The following is a 24,506-nucleotide window of genomic DNA, read 5'->3' as shown; positions in this document are numbered from 1 at the left end:
TATCAAATCTTACCTCAGCCACTTCTTTGTCTACTATATGACCTTAAGCAAGTCTCTTACTTTCTTTGAACTCCAGGTTCCCATACAAAAAACAGAACAAAACAAACCTAACATGGGATTTTTGTGAAGATTAAGTAAACTGTATACTATTTATATCTGTGTCTATATTTATGTGTGTATATCTATAAATATATCTGCATCTGTACCTGTGTCCATATCTCTATCTATATACTACTTAAGAGGTGCTCTATGAATGTTAATTGCTTTCTGCCTTGTGGTATTAATCAATTTACCAACTCATTTAACCAATATTTAAGTGTTTGTTTCATGCTAGCATTGTGCTTGTTTCTGAAGATGATGAAAAGGTGATGAAGACGACACAGTCCTTAAGAAGCTAAAGGAGATATAGACATATAGACCACATGATTCCAGACATCACATGGTTTCAAAAAGTTCGCTGAGACTTCTAGTTTCAGGCACTGTCAGCTGGATAGACTTGGGATTGCTGTCATGACCTGTCACTGCATCATGCAATCCATATTGCACAAATGCACTGAAGAAATATATGCTACATGGACAGGAACTATTTTTCTTTTCATTAGAGGATGCTGTGCTATTTTTAAGCAGGCCTGATTTATCAATTTGGAGTCACTCTGGAGAATCTCATAAACTGACATGATTACTTCACATTTGTCTTGGCTCTCTGCTTGGTCTACTCAACTCCTTCTGCCTTATTTCTCTCCCCTTCATCCTTCTCTTTGTTCTGATGCCCTCTGTTTCTCTCTCTCCCTTCTTTTCATTCATCTAACAAAATTTTACACAGTGCCTACATTTCTCATGCTAGTAAAGTTATGCTCAAAATCCTTCAAGCTAGGTTTCAGCAGTACATGAACCGAGAACTTACACTTGTACAAGCTGGGTTTAGAAAAGGCAGAAGAACCAGAGACCAAATTGCCAACATTCATTGGATCACAGAGAAAGTAAGGGAATTCCAGAAAAAACATCTGCTTCTGTTTCACTGACTATATGAAAGCCTTTGATCATGTGGATCACAACAAATTGTGAAAAATTCTTAAAGAGATGGGAATACCAGACCAGCTTGCTTGTCTCCTAAGAAACTTGTGCATGGGTCAAGAAGCAACAGTTAGAACCTTACATGGAATATCGGACTGGTTCCAAATTGGGAAAGGAGTATGACAAGGCTGTATATTGTCACCCTGTTTATTTAACTTACATGCAGAGTCCATCAAGCAAAATGTCAGGTTGGATGAATCTCAAGCTGGAATCAAAATTACCAGGAGAAATATTAACAACCTCAGATATGCAGATGATACCACTCTAATGGCAGAAATCAAAGAGGAACTAAATAGCCTCTTGATGAGGGTCAAAGAAGAGAGGAAAAAACCTGGCTTAAAATTCAATATTCAAAAAACTAACATCGTGGTATCTGGTCCCATCATTTCATGGCAAACAGATGGGGAAAAGTGGAAGCAGTGACAGATTTTATTTCCTTGGGCTCCAAAATCACTATGGATGGTGACTGGAGCCATGAAATTAAAGACGCTTGCTCCTTAGAAGGAAAGCTATGACAAACCTAGACAGTGTATTAAAAAGCAGAGGCATCCCTTTGCCGACAAAGATCCATGTAATCAAAGTTATGGTTTTTCCAGTAGTCACATACAGATGTGACAGTTGGACCATAAAGAAGGCTGAGCACGGAAGAATGGATGCTTTCAAACTGGTGCTGGAGGAGACTCTTGAGAGTCCCTTGGACTACAGGATCAAACCAGTCAATCCTAAAGGAAATCATCCCTGAATATTCACTGGAAGGACTGATGCTGAAGCTGAAGCTCCAATACTTTGACCATCTGATGCAAAGAGCAGACTCACTGGAAAAGATCCTGATGCTGGGAAAGATGGAAGGCAGGAGGAAAAGGGGGCGACAGAGGATGAGATGGCTGGATGACATCACCGACTCAATGGACATGAGTTTGAGCAAACTGGGAGATAGTGAAGGACAGGGAAGCCTGGTGTGCTGCAGTCCACGGGATTGCAAAGAATCGGACATGACTTAGCAACTGAACGACAACTAAATGCCAGATGCCATTTTAGGCACTGAGGTTATAGCAGTTAACAAAAGAAAGTACCTATTCTCATGCAGATTCTATTAGCAGACAGTAGAAGATACATGAGGTAACAGTAAATATATGACAGTTGGTATAGGTATGAAGCAACATGAAGCAGGGCAAAGACACAGAGAATGACAGGAACCGAGGGGTGTACGTCTGCTAATTTAGATCAAGGAAGGTTTCTCTGATGAAGTGGCATTTGGGCAGAAACCCAGACCCAGTAAGGGAACTAACCATTCATGTATATGGAAGAAGAGACTCCTAGGAAGAAACAATAACAAAGCAAAGGCCCTGAAATCAAAACAGTAAAGAGAACAGGGTGGCAGGATGGCATAAGCAAAGGAGAGAGAGGGAGGATCTGAGATGAACTGAAAGAGTTTCGTTGCGACTCTGGATATATTGCAAGGTAGGGCCTACACCATACTGATGACTTTCAGGCAGGAAGAAAGAGGGAGAAAAAAAAAAAGTGTGGGTGCTTCCCAAGTTTATGGTTTGGGTAACTGACAGAACAGAATTTCCATTTACTGAGTTGGGGGTGGGGGTACTTCAGCCTTAGCTGCTTCCTTCAGTATTTCTAATAGCCAAAGGCTCCTCTGATAGCTCAGCTGGTAAAGAATCTGCCTGCAATGCACGAGACCCGGGTTCGATGCCTGGGTTGGGAAGATCCCCTGGAGAAGGGAAAGGCTACCCACTCCAGTGTTCTGGCCTGGAGAATTCCATGGACTGTATAGTCCATGGGGTCTCAAAGAGTTTGACACGATTGAGCGACTTTCACTTCAGTTCAGGTTGGCTACTAACAGATTCTCCTAATTTTCTCTGTATCAAAACACATTTATTTTGCCTTTGAAGGCTATTTTTGCTGGATATAGAAATCTATGTTAATTTTTTTCTTCTGAATCTAAAAAAAATATTGTTCTAATATCTTCTGGCCTTCATTTTCTTTTCTGACAGGAAGTCAGCAGTCACTTAATCGTTGTTTACATATGTGGATATTTTTCCTGTGGCAGAGTAAAAACATGTCTGCAAATTTTTTGATACTCCTTACTTCAAAACATGGAGCCCCACCACTTAAATGGGGTCCAGATTTAGATACCTGGTTCTAGTAAACAGAATGTGGTGATGCCGTGTGATTTCCAAGATTAGATCATAAAACAGAACACACATACAGAGCTTCCATCTGACTGTCTCTTTCTCTGTCTTGTTCAGAGGTAGGCTGGCCACTATATCATAAGGACACTCAAAGCAGTCCTGGTGAAGGATGCACAGAGAGAGGAACCGAGGGGCTTCCCTGGGGGCCCAGTGGTAAAATTCACCTGCCAAAGCAGAAGGCACAGTTTCAATCCCTGGCCCAGGAAGATCCCACATAACTCGGAACAACTAAGCCCGGGAGCTACCACTGCAGGATCCATACGCCACAACACCTGAAGCCTGCACACTCCAGAGTCCATGCTCCACAAGAGACGTCAGCACTATGAGAGGCCAGTGCACTGCAACTAGAGAGCAGTCTCCACTCTCCACAACTACAGAAAAAACCCACCCAGCAACAAACACCTAACACAGCCAAAAATAAATAATTTTTTTTTTTTTAAAAGAGAGGAACTGAGGCTTTCCACCAAACACCAGCACCAACTGCCAGCTATGTGAATGATCCACCTTGCATGTGGTCCCTATAGCTCCAATCACACCCAACTTTAGATGACTATAGTTCTGGCTGACATTTGACTGCAACGTCACGAATGTCCCAGATCATTATCTAAGCTGTTCCCAAATTCTTGCCCATGGAAACCATGAGACATGATGTTTATTGTTGTTGTTAGCCACTATATTTTAGGATAATTTGTTATGCAGCAATGAATAACTAATCCATCTCTTAACTCAAATGTCTCTGCATGCTATATTCACTCTGATTTATCAATGCTTTAATTCACCTTATTTGTATAAAAAAATACTGTAAAATTCAACATTAAAATGCACCAAAATGCACCACAGCTGAAAAATATCTATCTATGGAGAAAATTATTAATTTGTGGTAAAACTATCCTTCTAAAACACCATTTTGTCTTAGTGGTTTACTTTCACAGCTTGAACACTCTAATACTTGGTATATAATGAGATATTAAATAAATATTGCTGATGAATAAATGAATGAATTTGTTCCTTCAGGTTTTAAGCTTCTAGAGGACAAAAACTGTGCCTTATTCCCTTTTTTATCCCATATGAAACAATGCTTAACTGAACATGCTCCATTCACTGTTTGTTGAATTAAATCAAACTTAGCTGAAATCCTTGTTGAAGAAAATGATCTAGAAGCAGAAGGGGAAAATCATGGCAGAAAACCAATTTTAAACATTTATACTGCACATTGACAAGTGCTGGTTTTTAAGCCTCATCACCTATCACACACATGCAACAAAAGCCACACAAAAATAAAGAAACCCCTAAATTTCTAAATTTATATTCAGTTGGTTTATAGTAGACCATATGAATGTTCATAATTTCCACCAAGAGAACACGTCTTCAAACATTTCTAGAGAATCTTGAATATACAATGATATACAATGATACAATGAATATACAATGATACAATATAGAATATACAATGATAGATACATGGCTGTTCAGGTTGTAAACTACTGAAACATGTTGAAATTGGCAGATTATCTGCAGAAGCAGTAACCGGCATTCCACTTTATTCAATTATAGCCTTAATCCATTTCTGCAGAGTTGAATTTTATGAGCAGAGGGAATCTGCACATTCAGTCATGCAACATGTAAACTGAGCAATGTCTTTCCTCTTTCAGAAGTAGTGTGTAGCCAAGGTGTGTCTCAGTGGCTTAGAATACAAGCTAGACTTTTTCGGTCAAATCCCAGCCCTACCACTTACCAGTTTGGTGATCTTTGCCTTACTAAGTCAACTCAGTCGTGTCCGACTCTTTGCGACCCTACGGACCACAGCCCAGGCTCCTCTGTCCATGGGGTTCTCCGGGCAAGAATACTGGAGTGGTTCTCAGTGGCCTCCTCCAGGGAATCTTCCCGACTCGGGGATCGAAAACGTGTCTCTTATATCTGCACTGGCAGGCAGGTTCTTTACCACTAGTACCACCTGGGAAGACTTACCGCTTAACAACTGCCTTAGTTTTCTCACCTGTGAAACAGAGAAACTAACAGCACCTTTCTCACAGGGTTACTGTGAAGATAAAATGGGTTAATCTATGAAAAGGGCCTGACACACAGTAAATACTAATAGCAATTAGCTCTTACTGCCCTCAATGCCAATCACGAACTTGGAACAGTTTGTGGGAATTGTGGGTAATCTGTAAATCTTTATTAAACAAATGATTAATTCTGAGAGTACTACATAGATATTTCTGCCCTTTGTGTGTGTGTGTGGGGGGGAGGTATTTGCATTCTATGATCACATAAAACTTTTAATTGTTTATTCCTTTTTAGAAATTCATTAGGCCCCAAAGAGGCAGCTGATTATGTTCATTGATAAAGGATATACAGTAATATTGGCACATGATTACACTGAATTGGGATTTAGAAAATAACACTTTGGAGTAAAGGACTTTGCCATTGTTCAGTCGCTCAGTTGTATCCAATTCTTTCTGACCCCATGGACGGCATCACTCCAGGCTTACTTTTCATTTTAATCCCTTCATAATGTGAAAGTGGCAGAATGGTCTTAAGTATAGAAGAGAACATGGTGTTTCAGAAACTAAGTGTCTCCTACATTGTTGGGCTTGTGGAAACAAGTGTGTGTGTACTGAGTTGTGTCCGACTCTTTGTGACCCCACGGCCTGCAGCCTGCTAGGGTCCTCGGTCCCTGAAATTTTCCAGGCAAGAATACTGGAATGGGTTGCCATTTCCTACTCCAGGGGATCTTCCCGACCCAGGGATCAAACCTGCCTCTCCTGCACTGGCAGGGGTTCTTTACCAGCTGAGTCACCAGGGAAGCCTTGTGGGTTCCCACAAGCCTAGAATTGTGGAAAGATTATTCTAACTTGCAAATAGGGCCAAGCTTCTCCCACTAGACTGTCTTAGCGATGTCTGGGATGGCTAAGGGGTCTAATTAAACTTTATATCCTCAACACCTGCCACAATGCCTGGCCGTCAGTAGAAAGCCAGAGAAAAATATTTTAAAGGGCTTCTGAAATATTAAACAATCAAGGCAACCCGGGTCTCAAATGTTGCAGCCGGACCTCACTTCCACCTACCTGGATGGACTCAGTCTCTCCTTGGAGTGACACTCAAGGAGCGAGAAAAAGGGATCCAGTTGAAAACTCTTCCCGGAGTCATGGGAACTCCTTTCTCCGTTTGTTGCTAAGGAGGAAAGACAGACAGACGTGAGGCTGTAGGAGTGGAGCGCCTCCGAGTAGCAAGCGATAGCCTCGTCCCACTTGGCAGGGGTCCCGCGGGTTCCACGAGTTTCCCCGCCCCCGCCTTCACCCGCCCTAATTCTCACACTTGGAAAGAAACCCTTAGCCATACAAGCCCTGGAGCCTGGGAGCCGGCACCTCCGAGATGGGCCTAGAGGACTCCGGCCGCCGCAGAGAGGGGACCTCCCGGGGGCCCCACAGCATCCTCCACGCGGCCGGGCTCCGGTCCTCCGCCCTGCGTCCCTCACGAGGCTTCCTCGAAGGCGGCAGGGGCGTGGACGGCCCGGAGGAGGCCCAGGCCGCCGGTCCGCGGCTGGAAGAGCTCAAGCGGCGGCTGGTGCGCGCCTTCCAGCGGGCGGTGCTGCGCGGCAGCTCCAGGCGTTTGCGGGAAGAGGCGGCGGCGCGGGAGGCGCAGAGCCGGGCGCGCGTGGAGAGCGCCCTGGCCGGGCTGCGCGCCGAGCTGGTGAGCGTGCCCACGGCTGGCTCTCGGGGCCACCTCGCCTTGGTCCTCGCCCTGGGCCCTCGGCTGCAGGCCGCACACGTGCCCCACCGAGGACTGGGGAGGCCGAGGGCAGCTTTTCCCGGGGAGACGGTGAGGCCGTGCAGCGCGGGCCAGCTGGGTCCCCGACGGCGCTGATGCTACTGTCTCCTAGGCAGCATAGGGAGGGAACCGGCCCTGCGAGCCGAGGTGCTGGCTGTCTCCGGCGAGGACTGAGTCTACTGGTGACACACCTAAGTCCCCCGTAACCACTCCTCCTCAGCTTGTTCTCTATTTTTTCCCTACCAAATAGAAAGTTCCCTCTAGGGCACTTGCAGTATATGCGCATAAATGGGGCTGGGGCGGAAATTTCAATGAAATAAACTCAGGGGATGGGTGGAGCGAGTCCATTAGCAAATGTTTCTTTTATTCTGCAAGTTTTACTATTACCTTTCTCCTTGGTAAGAATTCAGAAAACAGGAAATAGTAATAAGGAATTTTGTAAAATTGTAGCTCTTTAACATTAGGCAGGAGAACTGTAGGTAAATAGTTTAGTTACTGTTTTGTAATTTAAACCATTTTCGAGTTAGGCAAAATTTGAAATAAGAGCAATTTAAGCTTTAAAATGGTGCTACCTATGATTATGCGTGGGAATTCCTGGTGGTTCAGCGGTAAAGAATACAGCTGCAATGCAAGAGACACGGTTCAATCCCTGGGTCGGGAAAATCCCCTGGTGATGGGAATGGCAACCCACTCCAGTGTTCTTGCCTGAGAAATCCCATAGACAGAGGAGCCTGGTAGGCTGCACAGTCCATGGGGTCCCAAGAGTTGGGCACGACTTAGCGACTAAACCACCATCACCCTGAATATGCACAGTGGAGATTTGTAAAGTTATACTCTCTTGCACTGCATACTAATAAAATAGTAAGTACTACGTACTTTAGAACTGATTCAACCATCAGTTAATTGTCTGAACCTTAAAAGTTTACCTTGTTTCTGTCTTTAAGAAGGGCAAGAAGGTAGTACATTTAGTTTTCACTTAATTTTACCTGTGTTAACAATTTGAATCTGACAAAGAATGTATTAATTTTGACCCAGCCATATCAAAGAAACATATGATTTTCTTCCGACACCTGAGCAGTGGGTGGGTGAGACCCCTTATTAGAAGAGATGGCCTGGAGGGGTGTGCTGTGGGTCAGGATGCCAACGGGATGGCTGAGCCACCTCTCTGCTGCTGACCTGGGGTGTCACCCCCTCACACTTCAGTTGACTGATATTTAAATCAGGTGAAGAAAGTATATTCAAGAAGCTCCGAGACACTTGAACTTTAGCATTCTAACTAGTCACTCCACCAGAAGGAGTTTTAAGCAAGTAATGTACCAGGGTGGGGAGAAAGTAGAGAATAAAATTTCAAACTGGGTTCACAGCCCAGCATTAATATTTACAGTCTCTGCTGTTATTGTTCCTGTTACCTTAGGAATGCTAATTAGCAAGTTTAGGTTTCATCTGTAAAATGGAGATAATAAACCCATAGGATGGCTGTAAGTATTATGTGAGATAATGTTACATGAAGTGCCTAGAATATTGACACTATTGAGTGGCTTTTATTGTTTTTTGGTTGTGCCCCCCAAATGGCAGATACATAGGTATGAAAGATCAAGGGTTTTGCTGGAAAGAGGCAGAGATTGTCACACAGATGCTGTGTTCCTGAGACACAGACCATAGTCATTGTCTTGGCCAGCCATTTCACCATTGTATGTGACCAGTCATGAAGAAGAAGCAAAAGAGTGTGGATCCTTAACACTATCACCACTAGAACAAGTCATTTCTGATAATGGTCTCTTAGCCAGATTTCTGTAGGAATTGACACCCATCCATACGTGTATATCCACAGCTCATTTGTTAAGGTGGTATTTGTGTAAGCAACAATGATGAACAGGTTCAGTTAATTTACAGACATGTTGCTATTTTTGTTTTCATTTATTTTCATGTCGCTATTTTTGAGATGTCATTTATGCTATTACTTGTTGTTTGAATTGGTCTTCTAAAAGGGATGTGTTGAGTTCTGGGAGTCTGTGAGTGAATTTCACGGGTTCTATATACTTCACATTGTATGCCAAGCTTTGTGTACACATAAAATGCACATCTTTCCCCAGAGTGAGTTAATAGCTTTCATTAGATCCTCAATAGGATCCATGAGGAGAGAAAATTAAGGAACCATTGGTGTTCAGACTTCCTAAAGAATTATGAGTTACATGTACTATTAAAAAAAAAAGCAACTTAGATGGTAAGCCATTATCAATAATTTAACTGATTCTTGGCAAGAAAGTACAGGATGGGTATTCATCAGTTCATCCATTTATTCATTCTTTCACTCTGTTTTTTAACAAATACACAGAGAACCCAACATGTTGTGCGCGCAGGCAGTGTACCCATAGTTAAGGATACAATTAAGGATAGGAACAGACTTTGTGCTCAAAATCACCAGTTTAGTGTAGGCTGTGTGCTAGGAGAGGGACTTGTACAGAATGCTCTGGAGGCACAGATAAGGTGAGACAGAGAGAGCTTCTAAGAAGAGCTGGCATTTGGCTGGGGTCAACAGCAAGTGGGAGGCAAGAGGCAGAGAGGGCAGAAGATGTGGCTCAGTATGACGTGTTTATTCCAGGACAGGCAAGATTTCTGACCAGCTGCCCGGGGGGTGGCTGTGTGTGTGAGTGGACGGGGCCAGCAAATAAAGCTGGAAGAGCAGGGCAGGTTTATAGGGCCTCTGTGCCACTGGAGAACTGACGCTTCCTGTAGGCAAGGTGTAGGGGCTTCTTGTGCTGGTGGTTGTGTTGTTAACTGGTTGTTTCCTGGGTGTTCATTTACTTCATTCTGCAAATTCTTGCATTAGAGAAATGGTTTCAAGTGCTGAAGAATGAAAAATATGTCAGAGGAAAACTGAAAGAAATTATATCCAATGATTTTATTTTGCGAATTACAAGGGGACCACCCATGTTTGCTTTTTACCAATGGAATGTCCTGGGTCACCCTTGGGTGGTCTCTGATGGGGAGTTGATGCGGGGTTTTCAGCAGAGAGAACAGGGTTCTCCTGAACTGTATTAAACAAGACCCTAACTGAAGAAATATGCAGAGTTGGTTACTAGTTTTCAACTACAATGCAAAGATTATGCTGGACTGCCTCTTAGGTACACTGCCCGAAAGATCTATTCTTTCTTTTTAATACTCAAGGACCTTCACAAACTCCCATTGGAGGGAGGTTATATAAACCTTGCTCTACAACAGATTTCACTCTAGAGTGAAAATTATTAGATTCTATAAGTACACATAACTGTACATGTGCCCCTAAGGGGTCATTAAATGTTTTGCTCAACAGGGAGACCGTTTAAAATCCTAAGAACTTGAAATGACAAGTAATCAAGTAAATGGGCCCAGGTTCTGAAAGCTCAGGTGGCCCTGGGCAGTTATCATGGAGCTCAGAAAGCTCATAAAGATAAGTGATTTCCTCGCAGATCACATGCCATTGCTTGGAAACAGCCTTCCAAGGACAGGAATTTTTCAAATGGATAGCTCTGTGCATCAGCTGTTTTTGTTTTCATTGCAAGGCCATTTTGAAAGCTATTTGTATATCTGGATTTTACCTTGTCATATAGAAAGTCTGTTTTATAGTCAGGCCAAATAGTCAGAACTGGAGAATAAGATGAGAAATACATCTTTCTTGATGTCTTGTTTTCCTTTCCTACAAAATCCTTATATTTTTCCTGTGCAGAGAGCAGGTTCATTTGATCCATACCTCAGGCTAATAAAAACCCTTATTCTTTTTCTAACTTTCAGCTGGAAATGCGTTTCCAGAATCGTCAGCTGGCCAGAACTCTGCTGGATTTAAACATGAAAATGCAACAACTGAAAAAGGAGGACGAAATGGAAACTGCATCAGAATTGCAAAGCTCTGAAGATAATGCTCAAAATCTGGAATGAGTACATGCACAGATGAAGGTTTGAAACCTAAGAATAATGCAGACAATGCCAAAACAGTTCTAACAGTAACATGATGGATGCTTAGCATAAGATTTTAGGGGCAATTTTTAGACCAAAATCTTCTAGGCCATGGGGAAGTGCCAGTGCTATGAGAGGGGAGAGAGAAAATGGTGTGTTGACAAGTTTGAAAGTTATGTATTGTTTTGTGTGGGACATAGAGGTAAAAGAATGTACTGAGACTTACGTGTTGGTCCAGTGGTTAAGAATCTGCCTGCCAATGCTTGTTTGATCCCTGGTCCTAGAAGATCGCACATGCTGTGGGGCAACTAAGCCCCAAGGTGCAACTATTGAGCCACATACCGCAACTACTGAAACCCGGGCGCTCTGAGCCTGTGCTCCGCAATAAGAGAAGCCGCCGCAATAAGAGAAGCCGCCGCAATAAGAAGCCCGAGTGCCACAACTTGCTGTCTGACAGCCACTCGCCTCCAGTAGAGAAAGCCCGCACAATAATGAAGATCCAGCACAGCTAAAATAAATAAACTGTAAAAGAAGAATGTATGGAAGAATGTCTTAGTGCCAATTTCCAGCATTTTCTCTTGTGCTACCTTAATTTTCTGACCATACCTGAACTTTCAACAGAGTCTGTTCGTTTTTGTTCTACTTGATTATTCTTCATTTGTCTGCCCAGTCAGCTGTTCAGTAGTCTTCCCTCCGCACCCTACCCCACCCCCGTTTTTGGAAGAATTACTTCTGCCTCGATTCCAACCATACCCTTCAGGTAGAGTCTGCCATCAAGGGTGACTCACCACCTTGGATATAGTCATGCAAATTAAGGCAGTTTGGTCAGATTGTTCTTGGGAGCTTTTGGACTAGAACTAAGGGAGCAGATGAGTCTTAGAAGGTGATGGTGGAAAAGCTGTGGGACAAAGGGGCTTGGAAGCTGCTGGCGGCTACCAAGTGAGAAGGTGTGAGCTCTTTGCAGAAGATTGAAACAGCACCCCTGAGAGAGAACTGCTTTTCCTTGGCTCTGGGGACCAGCTGTTTAAATCCCCAGTCCTGGCTGTCATTAAGATACATGAAAATTCTCTAGTAGCTTCCTATTACAATGTCCTTTTGCCAAATCAACTGAGTTGGAGTTTTACAACTTGTATTCCAAAGATTCCTAACTAACACAATTCTTTTGTTATTAAGTTTTCAGGAGTTAAAGAGCTCCTGTTGAATTAGAATAGCTACCTTTACCTTAAAAGTGCTGCCTTCTGGATGCAAAAAATAAAGTTAATTTTAAAAATACTTTCCATATTCATAATAATCATCTGTAAAAATGAATTTATAAAACAGGTCATTTGCACATTTAATTAGCAATAAAAATTAGTTCTGGAAGAAAAAGCAGAACAGAATGGATGTGGTCTTTCTCTTAAATACAAGTTTTATGTGTGTGAGGATTTGAGGATTTTCTGAACAAATTTTAGTTTGTCCTTAACTTTTTTGGGTTACTATTAATGAAACTCCAATACTTTGGCCACCAGATGCGAAGAGCTGACTCATTTGAAAAGACCCTAATGCTGGGAAAGATTGAGAGCAGGAAGAGAAGGGGATGACAGAGGATGAGATGGTTGGATGGCATCACTGATTCAATGGACATGGGTTTTGGTCAACTCTGGTAGCCGGTGATGGACAGGGAGGCCTGGCGTGCTGCGGTTCATGAGGTTGCAAAGAGTCGGATGCGACTGAGCGACTGAACTGAACTGGATGAATTCTTTAAATTCTTTGGTACTTAATTTCTTCTCTGTGAAACTGAGGTACCACTAGGGCTCAGCTTCCAGGACATTGTCAATGAGCTGTCAGCAATATCCTGAGACCTAGTCCCTGGATTTCTTGAGATATTCTGCATATGTGCTCCTGCCTTCCAAATATACAGGCTGATTTCTTAAATTGTATTTGTAAAACAGATTTCTTATATGTTTCTTCATCAAAGTTATAGAAATTCTGAAGAAAGAGGCAGTGGAATTCCTTATGGTCTGTTCTTCAAAAGAGACTAATCAGATATTGGAGCAGTCATTCTAAAGTACATTTTACAATTTAACATTTATAAATTCTTGAGATTTTGTGTTTAGCAGATATTCAAGATGCTTTACTTTATAAGTGTAATTCCTTACAGAATGCAGAGAAACTGACATTAGTTAGATTTCATGTGAATGATTTGATTACACTAAATGTGCTCTGTTGGGAATCAAAAGAAACTTAAAAAGAGAACTTCTGAAAATGGATGCATTGTTTTTCACATTGTCAGATAAAAAGTCCACAATTTATTGTAAAGTTCTTGGTCACCAGTTTTTTGTCCTATCATTCAGTGATAAACTTTGGATCACCATATCTTTTAGGAATGACAGATGGAGAAACAGAAAAAGAAACTCTTTGTTTCAAAAGTCTCTTATTTTTTGAAGCCCTCATTAGAGGAGGTGGCTTGTGATATTAGCTGACACAGAGAGATACAGTGAGAACTTGATACATGGGACAACTATTGCTATTAAATGTTTTTCGTTTGTTTCCCCTCATGAAGTGAATTCTGCTCTCATACCATATCCCTCCTCTTTTTTTTTTTTAAGTAGCAGAAGCCAGATTGTGTTCATATATAGATATATTTTTGCAATTGCACTCAGCTGTTTATTGTTTGCTGAATTCTGGTTCTGTTTGCTGCACACAGACAACAGGGACTCTTTTCTATAGGACGTGGGAATGCACTTCCATGGCTACACTTCCCCACTTTTCAGAGCGTTTAAATAAGTGAGAGCAACTGTGTGGCATTTTAAAGAAATACGAGGTGGAAGGGACCAAACTACTGCCAGCTGGAGGGGAAAATTAGAAAATAATTATGCCTAAATGATGCATCAGGGAAGCAGTAACTGGGTAAGTCAAAGTACGTAAGATGTTCGTCCCAGTAGTGGATAGAGAATGCCAAAGACGAGAACTGAAAAAATAGTTTAGTGAGGAAAATAGGGTGTTAAGGTTTTCCAAAATGCTGATTTCTCATAGCTTTAATTACAGGGGGAACCATGTTTGTTGGGAACAGGCTTTCACTCTATGGTACCTGGTCAGGACCTACCAGTGAAGAGGTGCCGAATTAATGATGACACTTAGGAACTTTGCACAGGTTGTTAGGCATTAAACCCCTTTACGGGTGGCCTGGATGAATCCACATTTTGGTTGCTTGCCAGACTGCTTCTGCTATTATAACAGGTGCTTCTGGAGCACCAGCCTGGGCAGAGTCTGATGTGGGTAAACCTGGGATGGCTGAGCCTGTACCAGTGTAACTGCAAGAATGCCGTCTCCCCTGCCAGGGTGCTGGGCCATCAGGAAACCATCAGTTCTGTGTATTCACCACTGTTATCACTGCCGGAGTCCCTCCCAGCCCTGAGCCTGGCACGGGGCCCTCTGGTGCCAGCTGCTTCCTCTCGTTCATTGTCGCCACCTCTCCTGCCTCTTTGGCTGTGTCATTAACAAGGGTTATGGAAGGATTAGAAATATGGGTAGGTTTCAGGTTGAACCTATGCCACTCTGCTTACCTCTGCATCTGGCAGCCTCTTGTCTCACCTGGACCAGGTGCTGTAACTCAGAGATGGGCACGTACCTCTCACAGCAGCCCGAGCCAGGTACTGCTTCTCAGGGGGCCATGCACCATCAGTGCTTCTGGGTCCTGCCTCTGATGAATGCTGGGGCTTACAAATTTCTACCTCTTCCTTAAAGAACCACACTGCTTCCATCCTTCTGTGCTGGGACCAGTGCAGGAGGGACCCTTGGGATGTAATGATAATGAAGCCAGCAATGTCATGGGCCATCCTCTTCTGTGCCCAGTGTTGTTCCAGGAATGGAACAGTATGTATTAGCTTATTTAATCCCACGATGATTGGTATCCACGTGGACCATGATTTTGAAGTCATCTGGCCTTGGTAGTTAGCCCTGGCTCTGTCACTTGCCAGCTTTATAACCTAAACTGCTTTTAATCTCTTTAGATCTGTCGAAAGAAGCTAGTCAAAATGGGTTGTTGTTGTTTAGTGGCCAAGTAGTGCCTGTTCTTTGCAACTCCATGGACTGTAGCCCACCAGGCTCCTCTGTCCATGGGATTTCCCAGTTAAGAGTACTGGAGTGGGATGCTATTTCCTTCTCCAGGGTATCTTCCTGACCCAGGGATCAAACCCATGTCTCTTGCATTGACAGGCAAGTTCTTTACTGCTGAGTCACTGAAGCCCCAAGTCAAAATAGTATCTGTCTTATTTAAAACCTGAGGAGCTCAAGTTAAAGAACTTTGAAGCAGGTTTGGGAGACAGAGTGAGTGGTGAAGGCTCTTTCACTTCCTGCATTTCTTTCTTTTACATCTTCAGTTCTACATGATCGTACTGCACTTTTGGACTCAGACCTTTCCTGTGCCTCTTTCTTCGTCATGTCTTCACTGTGACTCTCTAAACTTTTGCCGTCTGCTTTCTGTTGTGATGTTGCCTCTTCTGCTAGTTGGTAAATTGATTTACCAAACTTGAGAGGAGGTACCAGGGAGAGGTCACCAGTAACTGCTACTTACCAATCCCTGAATCTACCTGGCACACAGTGCCATGTGCATTTAAAACTCAGTCATCCCAGCAACACTGTGAGGTTGGAACTATTGCTTTTCCCGTTTTATCGAGGAGGAGATGAGTATCAAGGAGGCTAAGTGAGTGGAACTGTCAAGATTCTGGTCCAGGGCTGGGTGTAGTGTGGTTTTTGAGACCCTCCCAAGGGCTTCCCTTGTGACTCAGCTGGTAAAGAATCCGCCTGCAATGTGGGAGACCTGGGTTTGATCCCTGGGTTGGGAAGATCCCCTGGAGAAGGGAAAGGCTACCCACTCCATTATTCTGGCCTGGAGAATTCCATGGACTGTATAGTCCATGGGGTCACAAAGAGTTGGACATGACTGAGCAACTTTCACTTTCAAGGTAGTGAGGGAGACCCAGACACAAGTGGATAAATTTGAAACTGTAGCAAAAAGTGAGGTGCTAGGCATATTTTCTGCAAGGGTCAGACAAGATTTCCTTGAGGACATGCTCTTAAGTTCTTTCTGTTTCACCTGGAAAAAAGCCCTCATTCTGCGCCTTACATTCTACATAAACAAGCTGGGTGATCCAAACACACTACTCCACTCTATTTGGGCCTCATTTTACTCACTGGAGGATTTCCTGGTGGCTCAGATGGTAAAGAATCTGCTTGCAATGCAGGAGACCTGGGTTCGATCCCTTGGTTAGATCCCTGGGTTGGGAAGATCCCCTGGAGAAGGGAAAGGCTACCCAGTCCAGTGTTCTGGCCTGGAGAATTCCATGGACAGAGGAGCCTGGTGGGTTACAGCCCATGGGGTTGCAAAGAGTCAGACATGACTGAGTGACTTGCACTTTACTCACTGGAAAATGAGAGGAAGACTGGAGTGGTCTCTAAAGCATTTTTCTAACTTGGAGACTCTATTCCAATGCTGCCTGCTTGTACCTGGACCCTCCATCACCTCTGACTCACCCACACTTCCTGACACCTGTGGTTGGGGTGGGAGAGGGGGAGGCGAGCTGCTGGCTGTTAATCACTGGCCCTGGGCTGTGAGTTGTACTCTCCTGGTCCTTGACCCCATCACGCCCTGGCTGTGGCAGCCTTGATGACAACGGGGAGCAATTTCTGTCACTCTCAGATACCTCTCTGCTCTTCTCACCCACACTGTGACTGCAGTCAGGGGAAAATGTCACATTTGCACTTCACAAGGAGACAAGCATTGCTCAGACCTTTTATGTGTTAGATTTTGGAAGCAGCCTGGCAGATTGCCTGCTGAGGGGGACGCCGCAGGCTGAGAGCAGTGTAATATGTAGCTAGGAGTGCAGTCTCTGGAGTCCGGTGACAGAGGTGGAAATCTTGGCTTCTTCAATGCCTCCCTGTGTTCTTACTGCTGACGTTCAGTTTGCTGCTTCTCTGTAAAGTGATAATAGTCACACCTACCCACCCCATGGACTTGTGGCGATCTCATGGATTAAGGTATGTGAAGTGTTTAGAATGCTCTCAAGTAGTGTTTATTATTTTAACAGCCCACCTAACAAACATCCTGCTCATCCTTCTTGTCTATTGGAAGTGCCCAATTCCAAGAGAGACTGAGAAGGACAGTTTTCACTTTCCCCAGATCTTCTGGGAGCTCAAGATGGCTATGAAATCCAGTTTTGTACAATAAGACATAAAGGGAATTTGCAGGGGTTTTTATGAGAACCAGGCTTCCCTTGTGGCTCAGCTGGTAAAGAATCCGCCTGCAATGCGGGAGACCTGGGTTCAATCTGTGGGTTGGGAAGATCCCCTGGAGAAGGGGAAGACTACCCACTCCAGTATTCTGGCCTAGAGAATTCCACGGTCTGTATAGTCCATGGAGTCACAAAGAGTCAGACATGACTGAGCGACTTTCATTTTCACTTTCTGAGAACCATTTTCTCTCCCTCCAAAAGGAGAAATAGGAATCAGCTCTCTTTCTCCTTATGTCCTTCTTGCTGAGGAACACTCACACAAGGTGGGAAAGCCTGCACCTGCTGCAGCAACCCTGTGACCAAGGTAGGAGGTACCTGGACTCTTTGAGGATGGGAAGACAGCAAGATGAAGAGAAGCAATGTTGCTGATGCCACCAGTGAGGTCCTGAGCCAGCCCTGAGACTGCCTACCTGTGGCTAGTCTTGATCTCTAATAGAAGAGCAACATGGATAAAACTGAATTATTCATCACTTTTATTTAAGTATTTAGTTCCATGAACACAATGAAGGATCACTAACTGACACGCTTGGATCCCAACAACCTCCTGGGATGAAGATTCAGGATGATGTATTATCTGACTGCAACCTTAGATGTCGGAAGCTACATGCAAAGGACTCCAGAAACATCATTTAGTTGCTTAAATGCCTGTAATGAGGACCTACCTTAATGCAACAGGAGACCAGTCAAAAGCACATCAGAGCAAAATGTGTCTGAGACATACCCTCTCCCTAATGCTGTGGAGGCTCTGGAATTCCGCAGTAAATGTTCTAATGAAAATATTTCCACATGTTCACACTTGTTAAGGGAAAGACAACAGGTCCAAAATGGAGTTACTTATGCTAAGCCCCATGCCATCAAGCTGAGACTTAACTCAATTACAGTTTAGGGCCTCTGAGAAATGGAAGCTTAAGCCAGTCAACCAGTAATCATGTGATCAGCACTAATCAGGTAATTTGTCTGATAGAACCCTGCCATCCCCTAAAAGAAAATGACCCTGCAATAACCAACCCACTTTTTTTTTTTTTGACCTAATATAACTTCCTTGTTTCTACTCCCTTTTGGCTTATAAGAGTCTTTCATTTTGTTGAGCTCCTATCTGCAAGGTTGGATGCTGTCTGCTTCAAATCGATTTTTTCCTCAAATAAACTCTTAAAATTTTTTAATATGTCTCAGTTTATCTTTTAACACACTCTGTCAAGGATACCCAAATGCCTATGGAACCTACCACCTATCTGAGTCTGTCAGAGAAGTAATTTCATTTTTTAGCAATTGAAATAAATTGGAATGAAATAACTTCCTAAAGTGTTTGAAGAGTGAACTGGCAGCAAAATATAGTAAACTGTTCATCAGCTTTAAATTTTTATTTCAGGGAAGTTTAGAAAACTGTCCAAAAAATAAAAACCAGCCAAAATCGAGTCTATACAAAAATTGCTTCTGAACTGGTATTAAGGATGCTCCTCTCTCTAAACTTCTAAAGGATTCATTCAGGAATTGCCATGCAAAAAATTTCCTCAAGATTTCGAGGTGAGATTGTCAGGTTACTGAGAGCACAACCCATGACTTGATGGTTTATTGTTTACCCTGAACCCTACAGCTTACTGAGTTCTTTATGGTGTATAATTTACCACTTGTCATAGCCAAATGTTTATTAAACCCACAATAACCTTCTGGGGCTATGTTGCTTGAGGCTGTTGAAATTTGAGGGGCAGCAAGAAAGCTGTTTGACTTTTGTTTGACTTTGGGAATATCACCCTCTTCCTGCTTCCCAAGATGTCACTCTCCCTAAGTGGTCAGTATTACCTCCAGGAGGAAGTACCATTTTGTGAGTCAGAAAATACAGCTATGGGAGCCAGCTCTGAGTTGAACCTACTGTGTGATATCTGGTGAACTGTTGATGTCTCTGGGCTTCAATTTCCTCATTTATAAAGTCAGAGGTTGAACTCAAAATGATCTTTAAGATTCCTGGGGTTAAGCATATTGTCTCCAACTGATGCTTTTGGAATCACCCTTGGAAACCATGCTTTCACCAGTTCTTTGGCGCGGATTATTTTAGGTGGTGATTTGGAAACATTGACCTTTAGAGTATCCGTAGTGAACAATTAAAGAAGAGAATAGGAAAAAAAAGGAAAAATACAAAATTTAAATTCTTTGCCCTTTATAATTTGGCCTTAAGTTCAATTGACAGGCATGAATCTAATAGTCCAAATATTCTTTTTTTTTTTTTCCTCACTCCCTCCACTTTCCCTTCCTTTTTTCATTTAACTTTATTTTTATGCTTATTGGGGGCCAGGCACTATTCTAGGCATGTGTTGGACATCAACACTGAAATGAACATCTTGCTGGCGCTAAGCACAGGAGAATGAACATGAAAGAAGGCGTTCTAGCTCTCATGGGTCTATACCTTGGATGAGGGGGCAGATAATTCATTAAGATACTATAGTGTAATGTGATCAATGCTATGACAGGGGAGAATTTAGAGTGCTGAGGGAGTAAACTGGAAGCACACTTAACCTGGGTGAGACAGGAGGGAGAAGGCTTCCAGAAAAGAAGGCTGGGGAGAGAAGAGGAGGAACAGACAGTCTTTGGCAAAAGCAACTGCTCATGGAAAGCCCAGGGGTGAGCAAAGTCATCATCTACTAGGAGGAGGTGAAGAGGCTCAGTATAACTGGAGCTTAGATGGAAAGGGTAAGATGTGAGGAGTATGGCTTGAGTCGTAAGGAGAGGTGGCTTTAGGAAGACAAACATCGCAAGCTTCCCTTTGGATTTCAGACTTTATCCTTAAAAGCAAGGGTAGCCATTAAAGAATATTTTAAAATTCAATTTTCATTATAATAATACATGCACATAATATATAAAAACAGTAAAGTCTAAAAGCCTTACTCAAAAATTCTCAGTGCCCTAATGGTACCCCTGCCCTGATACCATCCCAGAGGAAACCACTGTCAATTCTTTCACTTTCAAAATAATGCCTGTTTCTTTTGTTGTTTTTGGATATTATGCTTTCTTATTATGACAGAGAAGAATTCTAGCTCTCTTATTTCTAATCCCTTTACTCTTCCCAATATTATAATGGGGTGGGAGGGGGAATATACCTTTCTGTAGAAGTCTACAGGCAGGTTTCCACACACAACGCAATAGTAAGGAATACTGAATGTTTGGATTTAGTCATATCTCAGCTACTCTTAAAACAACTCTATAAGTTCATTAAGATAATTGGCTAAGCATTTTGGGATACTATATGTGTGCTCATAATTTCTGTCTACTTAGCTAAGAAACTGAAATGGTTAGAATCTAGAAGAATTTTACAGAAATTGAAGCAACCACACTTGAACTGAGGGAAATGCAGATTTCACATCTTTAATGAGAGTTCAATGTTAGGAAAATGTCTGTCTTGATTTTTTGTCTTAAAGAATGTGGAGGATATTAATGCTTCTATACTTTGTGATTTGATTTATGCTCCCACTTTTTATGGCTCTTGTAACTTAAATAATAAATACCCTTAAGATTTCCTCAATATCCTTAGGAAGGAAAAGAAAATAAAGGAAACACAAAATAAAGGAAGGAAGGAAGGAAAGAAGAAAGAAAAGCTAAGTACAGCTATTTATTTATTCACTCATTCATTCAAGATATAGTTGAATCTCTTCTATTTATGTATAATATTCTACCTTGTTTATGGAAACCTACAAAGATATATGTGATGTAAAGGCAGAAATGAAGATCCAAATGAGAAAGTGGGACAAGGAGAAATAAAACTGGGTGAATAATTGACACCAGGGTAAGATCAGCACTTGAAATATTAATTTTTGAGTATTTTTAAGCAATAGGTCAAATATTGAGCCTAAGCTTTCCAACAACTAACATTGCAATCTATTTATAGTGAATCATCAAGGACAAATTATTTATAATATATATGCCTAGGAGCTCAATAAGTTAGCTCATTGTATTAATTCATTAACTGGAAAACAATTGGGTTCAATGAAGGCTTTCCAGAACGATGACTTTTGCCTTTAGCATGGAACATTAACCTTATAGAGCTATAATTAGAAACAAGAACCAATATTTAAAAAACATTGGAGTATAATTGCTTTGCGATGCTGTGTTAGTTTCTGCTGTAGAACAATGAGTCAGCTATATGTATACATATATTTGTTTAGGCCAACTTCCACAGGTCTGGAAAAAGTCAGTTTTCATTCCAATCCCAAAGGAGGGCAATGCCTCAAACTACCATAAGAGCAAGCATTTCACATGCTAGCAAGGTTATGCTCAAGATCCTTCAAGCTAGGCTTCAGCAGTACATGAACTGAGAACTTCCAGATGTACAAACTAGGTATAGAAGAGGCAAAGGAACCAGAGATTAAATTGCCAACATTCATTGGATCACAGAAAAATCAAGGGAATTCCAGAAAAATATCTATTTCTGTTTCATTGACAAGTTAAAGCCTTTGACTGTATGGATCATAACAAACTGAGGAAAATCCTTAAAGAAATGGGAATACCAGACCACCTTACCTATCTCCTGAGAAACCTGTATGTGAGTCAAGAAGCAACAATTAGAACCTTACATGGAACAATGGACTGGTTCAAAACTGGGAAAGGAGTATGTCAAGGCTGTATATTGTCACCCTGCTTATTTAACTTCTATGCAGAGTACATCACGTGAAATGCAGGCCTGGATGAATCACAAGCTGGAATCAAGATTGCCAGGAGAAATATCAACAACCTCAGACATGCAGATGATACCACTCTAATGGCAGAAAGCAAAGAACAAAAGAGCCTCTTGAGAGTAAAAGAAGAGAGTGAAAAAGGTGGTTTAATACTCAAGATACAAAAAACGGAGATCATGGCATCTGGTCCCATCACTTTGTGGCATACAGATGGAGAAAAGTAGAAATAGTGACAGATTTTTATTTTCTTGGGCTCCAAAATCACTGCAGATGGAGACTGCAGTCACCAAATTAAAAGATGCTTGCTTCTTGGAAGGAAAGCTTATGACAAACCTAGACAGCATATTAAAAAGCAGAGACACCACTTTGGTGACAAAGATCCATATAGTCAAAGCTATGGTTTTTCTAGTAGTCACGTACAGATGTGAGAATTGGACCATGAAGAAGACTGAGTACCAAAGAACCAATGCTTTCAAATTGTGGTGCTGGAGAAGATTCTTGAGAGTCCTTTGGAATGCAAGGAGATCAAATCAGTCAATCCTAAAGGAAATTAACCCTGAATATTCATTGGAATTACTGTTGCTGACCTGGAGAAGGAAACGGCAACCCACTCCAACATTCTTGCCTGGAGAATCGCATGGACAGAGGAGCCTGGCAGGCTACAGTCCACAGGGTCGCAAGAGTCAGACATGATTTAATGATGAAACCACCACCACTGTTGCTGAAGCTGAAACTCCAATATTTTGGCCACTTGATGCAAAAAGCCAACTCATTGGAAAAGACTCTGACACTGGTCAAGATTGAAGGCATAAGGAGAAAGGAGCGGTGGAGGCTGAGATGGTTACATAGTATTATCTACTCAAAGGACATGAATTTGAGCAAACTCAGTGAGGTAGTGAAGGACAGAGAAGCCGTATGTGCTACAGTCCATGGGGTAAGAGAGTCAGATGTGACTTAGTGAGTGAACAACAACAAAAAATAAAAGCCATGCTACCTGCATATTAAAAAACAGTTATCTTAATTATTTTAAGTAATCTTCCTTCTTCCTGTCTCCATTTTATCCCTTTTTATTCTACACTGATGTCAAGACCTTGACATAGATTTTACCCCGTTGTAACTTTCACTCTCCTCAATTCATCACAAAACTATTCTTACTGATACTCACTTCAGCCATGACATTAAAGTCATTTTATGGGCAACAATAGCCTGGAAATAGTTTGAATTTGTTCAGTTTATCCAAGAGTTGATTCATTTTCACTGAATTAAAAGTTAAAAATTAAAGCAAGATCAATACAAGTTACAAAAATCTCATGTTGCTTCTAACATATTTATTCACCACGTAGTAAAAAATATAACCATATCCCTGTCTAAAGGCACTTCATTTATGACACTCTCCAGCAAAGATCTGATTTCAGTTTATGGAAACTGACACACTGCTTTATGAAGTATTAGTGCATTAACAGTTCATAATTTGGGAACAGCATACAGTTTTCACTTTATACACAAGGGAGAGTAATTTCTGAAATCCCTCCCACATGTGAAGGTAGAGTGCAAGGACCACAGAAAAAACGGCAAGACTCAAGAAACTCAGAGTCTGGTGGGGAAGGAAGACAAGCCAGCAAACAGGTATGATGCAATATGATGGTATTAATATAGGTATTGTATAATAGGTGTTACATAAGGCATCTAAATTGGATTGGGAGTTGGGGAGGTCAGGGAAGGCTTTGCTTAAAAATTTAGGAGGTCTTTAGACTAACAAAGAAAGCTCATTTCATGGAATTGAGGAAATTACTTAGATTGGGCTTCATTTATTTCCCTGAAACACCAGGTCTGAAGGGAACCATGAGGCTGTTTAAAGTTTCCCTCTTAGATTTCAGGCAGGACTGTATTTATACACTCCCAGAAACATGAGGATCAAACTTACAGAAATAATTTCTTTTAAAAAATTGTGGTTAAAATACACATAACATAAAACTTACTACTAGTGATATTTAGCACATTAATAATACTGTACAACCATCACAACTATCTAGTTCCAAAACATTTTCATCAGCTCTAAATGAAATGCAATACCCATTAAATAGTCACACCTCCATTTTCCTTTCCCTCTAGACACTGGCAACCTTTAAAATGCTTTCTGTATTCTATGGATTTGCCAATTCTGGATATTTCTTATGATATGTAATATTTGATGATATGATATGAATTATATTTCATATGATATGATATGAATATGATATGATGATATGACTATTTCATATTTCATGAAATATATGACTTTTGGTGTGTGACTTCTTTCACTTAGCATAATAATTTCAAAGTTCATCCATATTGTATCATATATCAGCATATGGTATATTTATTTCTTTTGTGGTTGCTGATATTCCATTTTAAGGATATACCACATTTTACTGATCCATTCATTAGTTGATGGACGTCTGGATCAACTTTTTAGCTATTGTGAATAGTGCTGCTACAAGCATCTGTATGTAAGTTTTTCTATGAACACCTGTTTTCAGTTCTTATGAGTTTAGAATGAGAAATGAAATTGCTGGGCCACATGGTAATTTTATACTTAGCTTTTCATA

The 24,506-nt window shown here is 41.8% G+C and overlaps 1 protein-coding gene and 1 long non-coding RNA gene across 2 annotated transcripts in view; one reads left to right on the top strand and one right to left on the bottom strand.

Annotated features, from left to right (window-relative positions):
• Positions 1 to 24,506, bottom strand: part of LOC122451341 — a 108,490-nt gene that overhangs the window by 8,450 nt on the left and 75,534 nt on the right. The window contains exon 2 of the long non-coding RNA XR_006272374.1: positions 6,347 to 6,452. This is a non-coding gene — a long non-coding RNA (uncharacterized LOC122451341). The remainder of the gene's footprint in view (positions 1 to 6,346; positions 6,453 to 24,506) is intronic.
• AARD (alanine and arginine rich domain containing protein) lies at positions 6,575 to 12,356 on the top strand. Its single transcript, XM_043484109.1, has 2 exons — positions 6,575 to 6,971; positions 10,821 to 12,356. The coding sequence occupies exons 1-2, from the start codon at positions 6,654 to 6,656 to the stop codon at positions 10,962 to 10,964; spliced, it is 462 nt and encodes a 153-aa protein (XP_043340044.1). The 5' UTR covers positions 6,575 to 6,653; the 3' UTR covers positions 10,965 to 12,356.

Source organism: Cervus canadensis, chromosome 12 (genome assembly GCF_019320065.1).
Source record: "Cervus canadensis isolate Bull #8, Minnesota chromosome 12, ASM1932006v1, whole genome shotgun sequence".
Lineage (NCBI taxonomy): Eukaryota > Metazoa > Chordata > Mammalia > Artiodactyla > Cervidae > Cervus > Cervus canadensis.
Note: the sequence above shows the minus strand (reverse complement) of the source record. Positions and strands in the feature narration are given on the sequence as shown.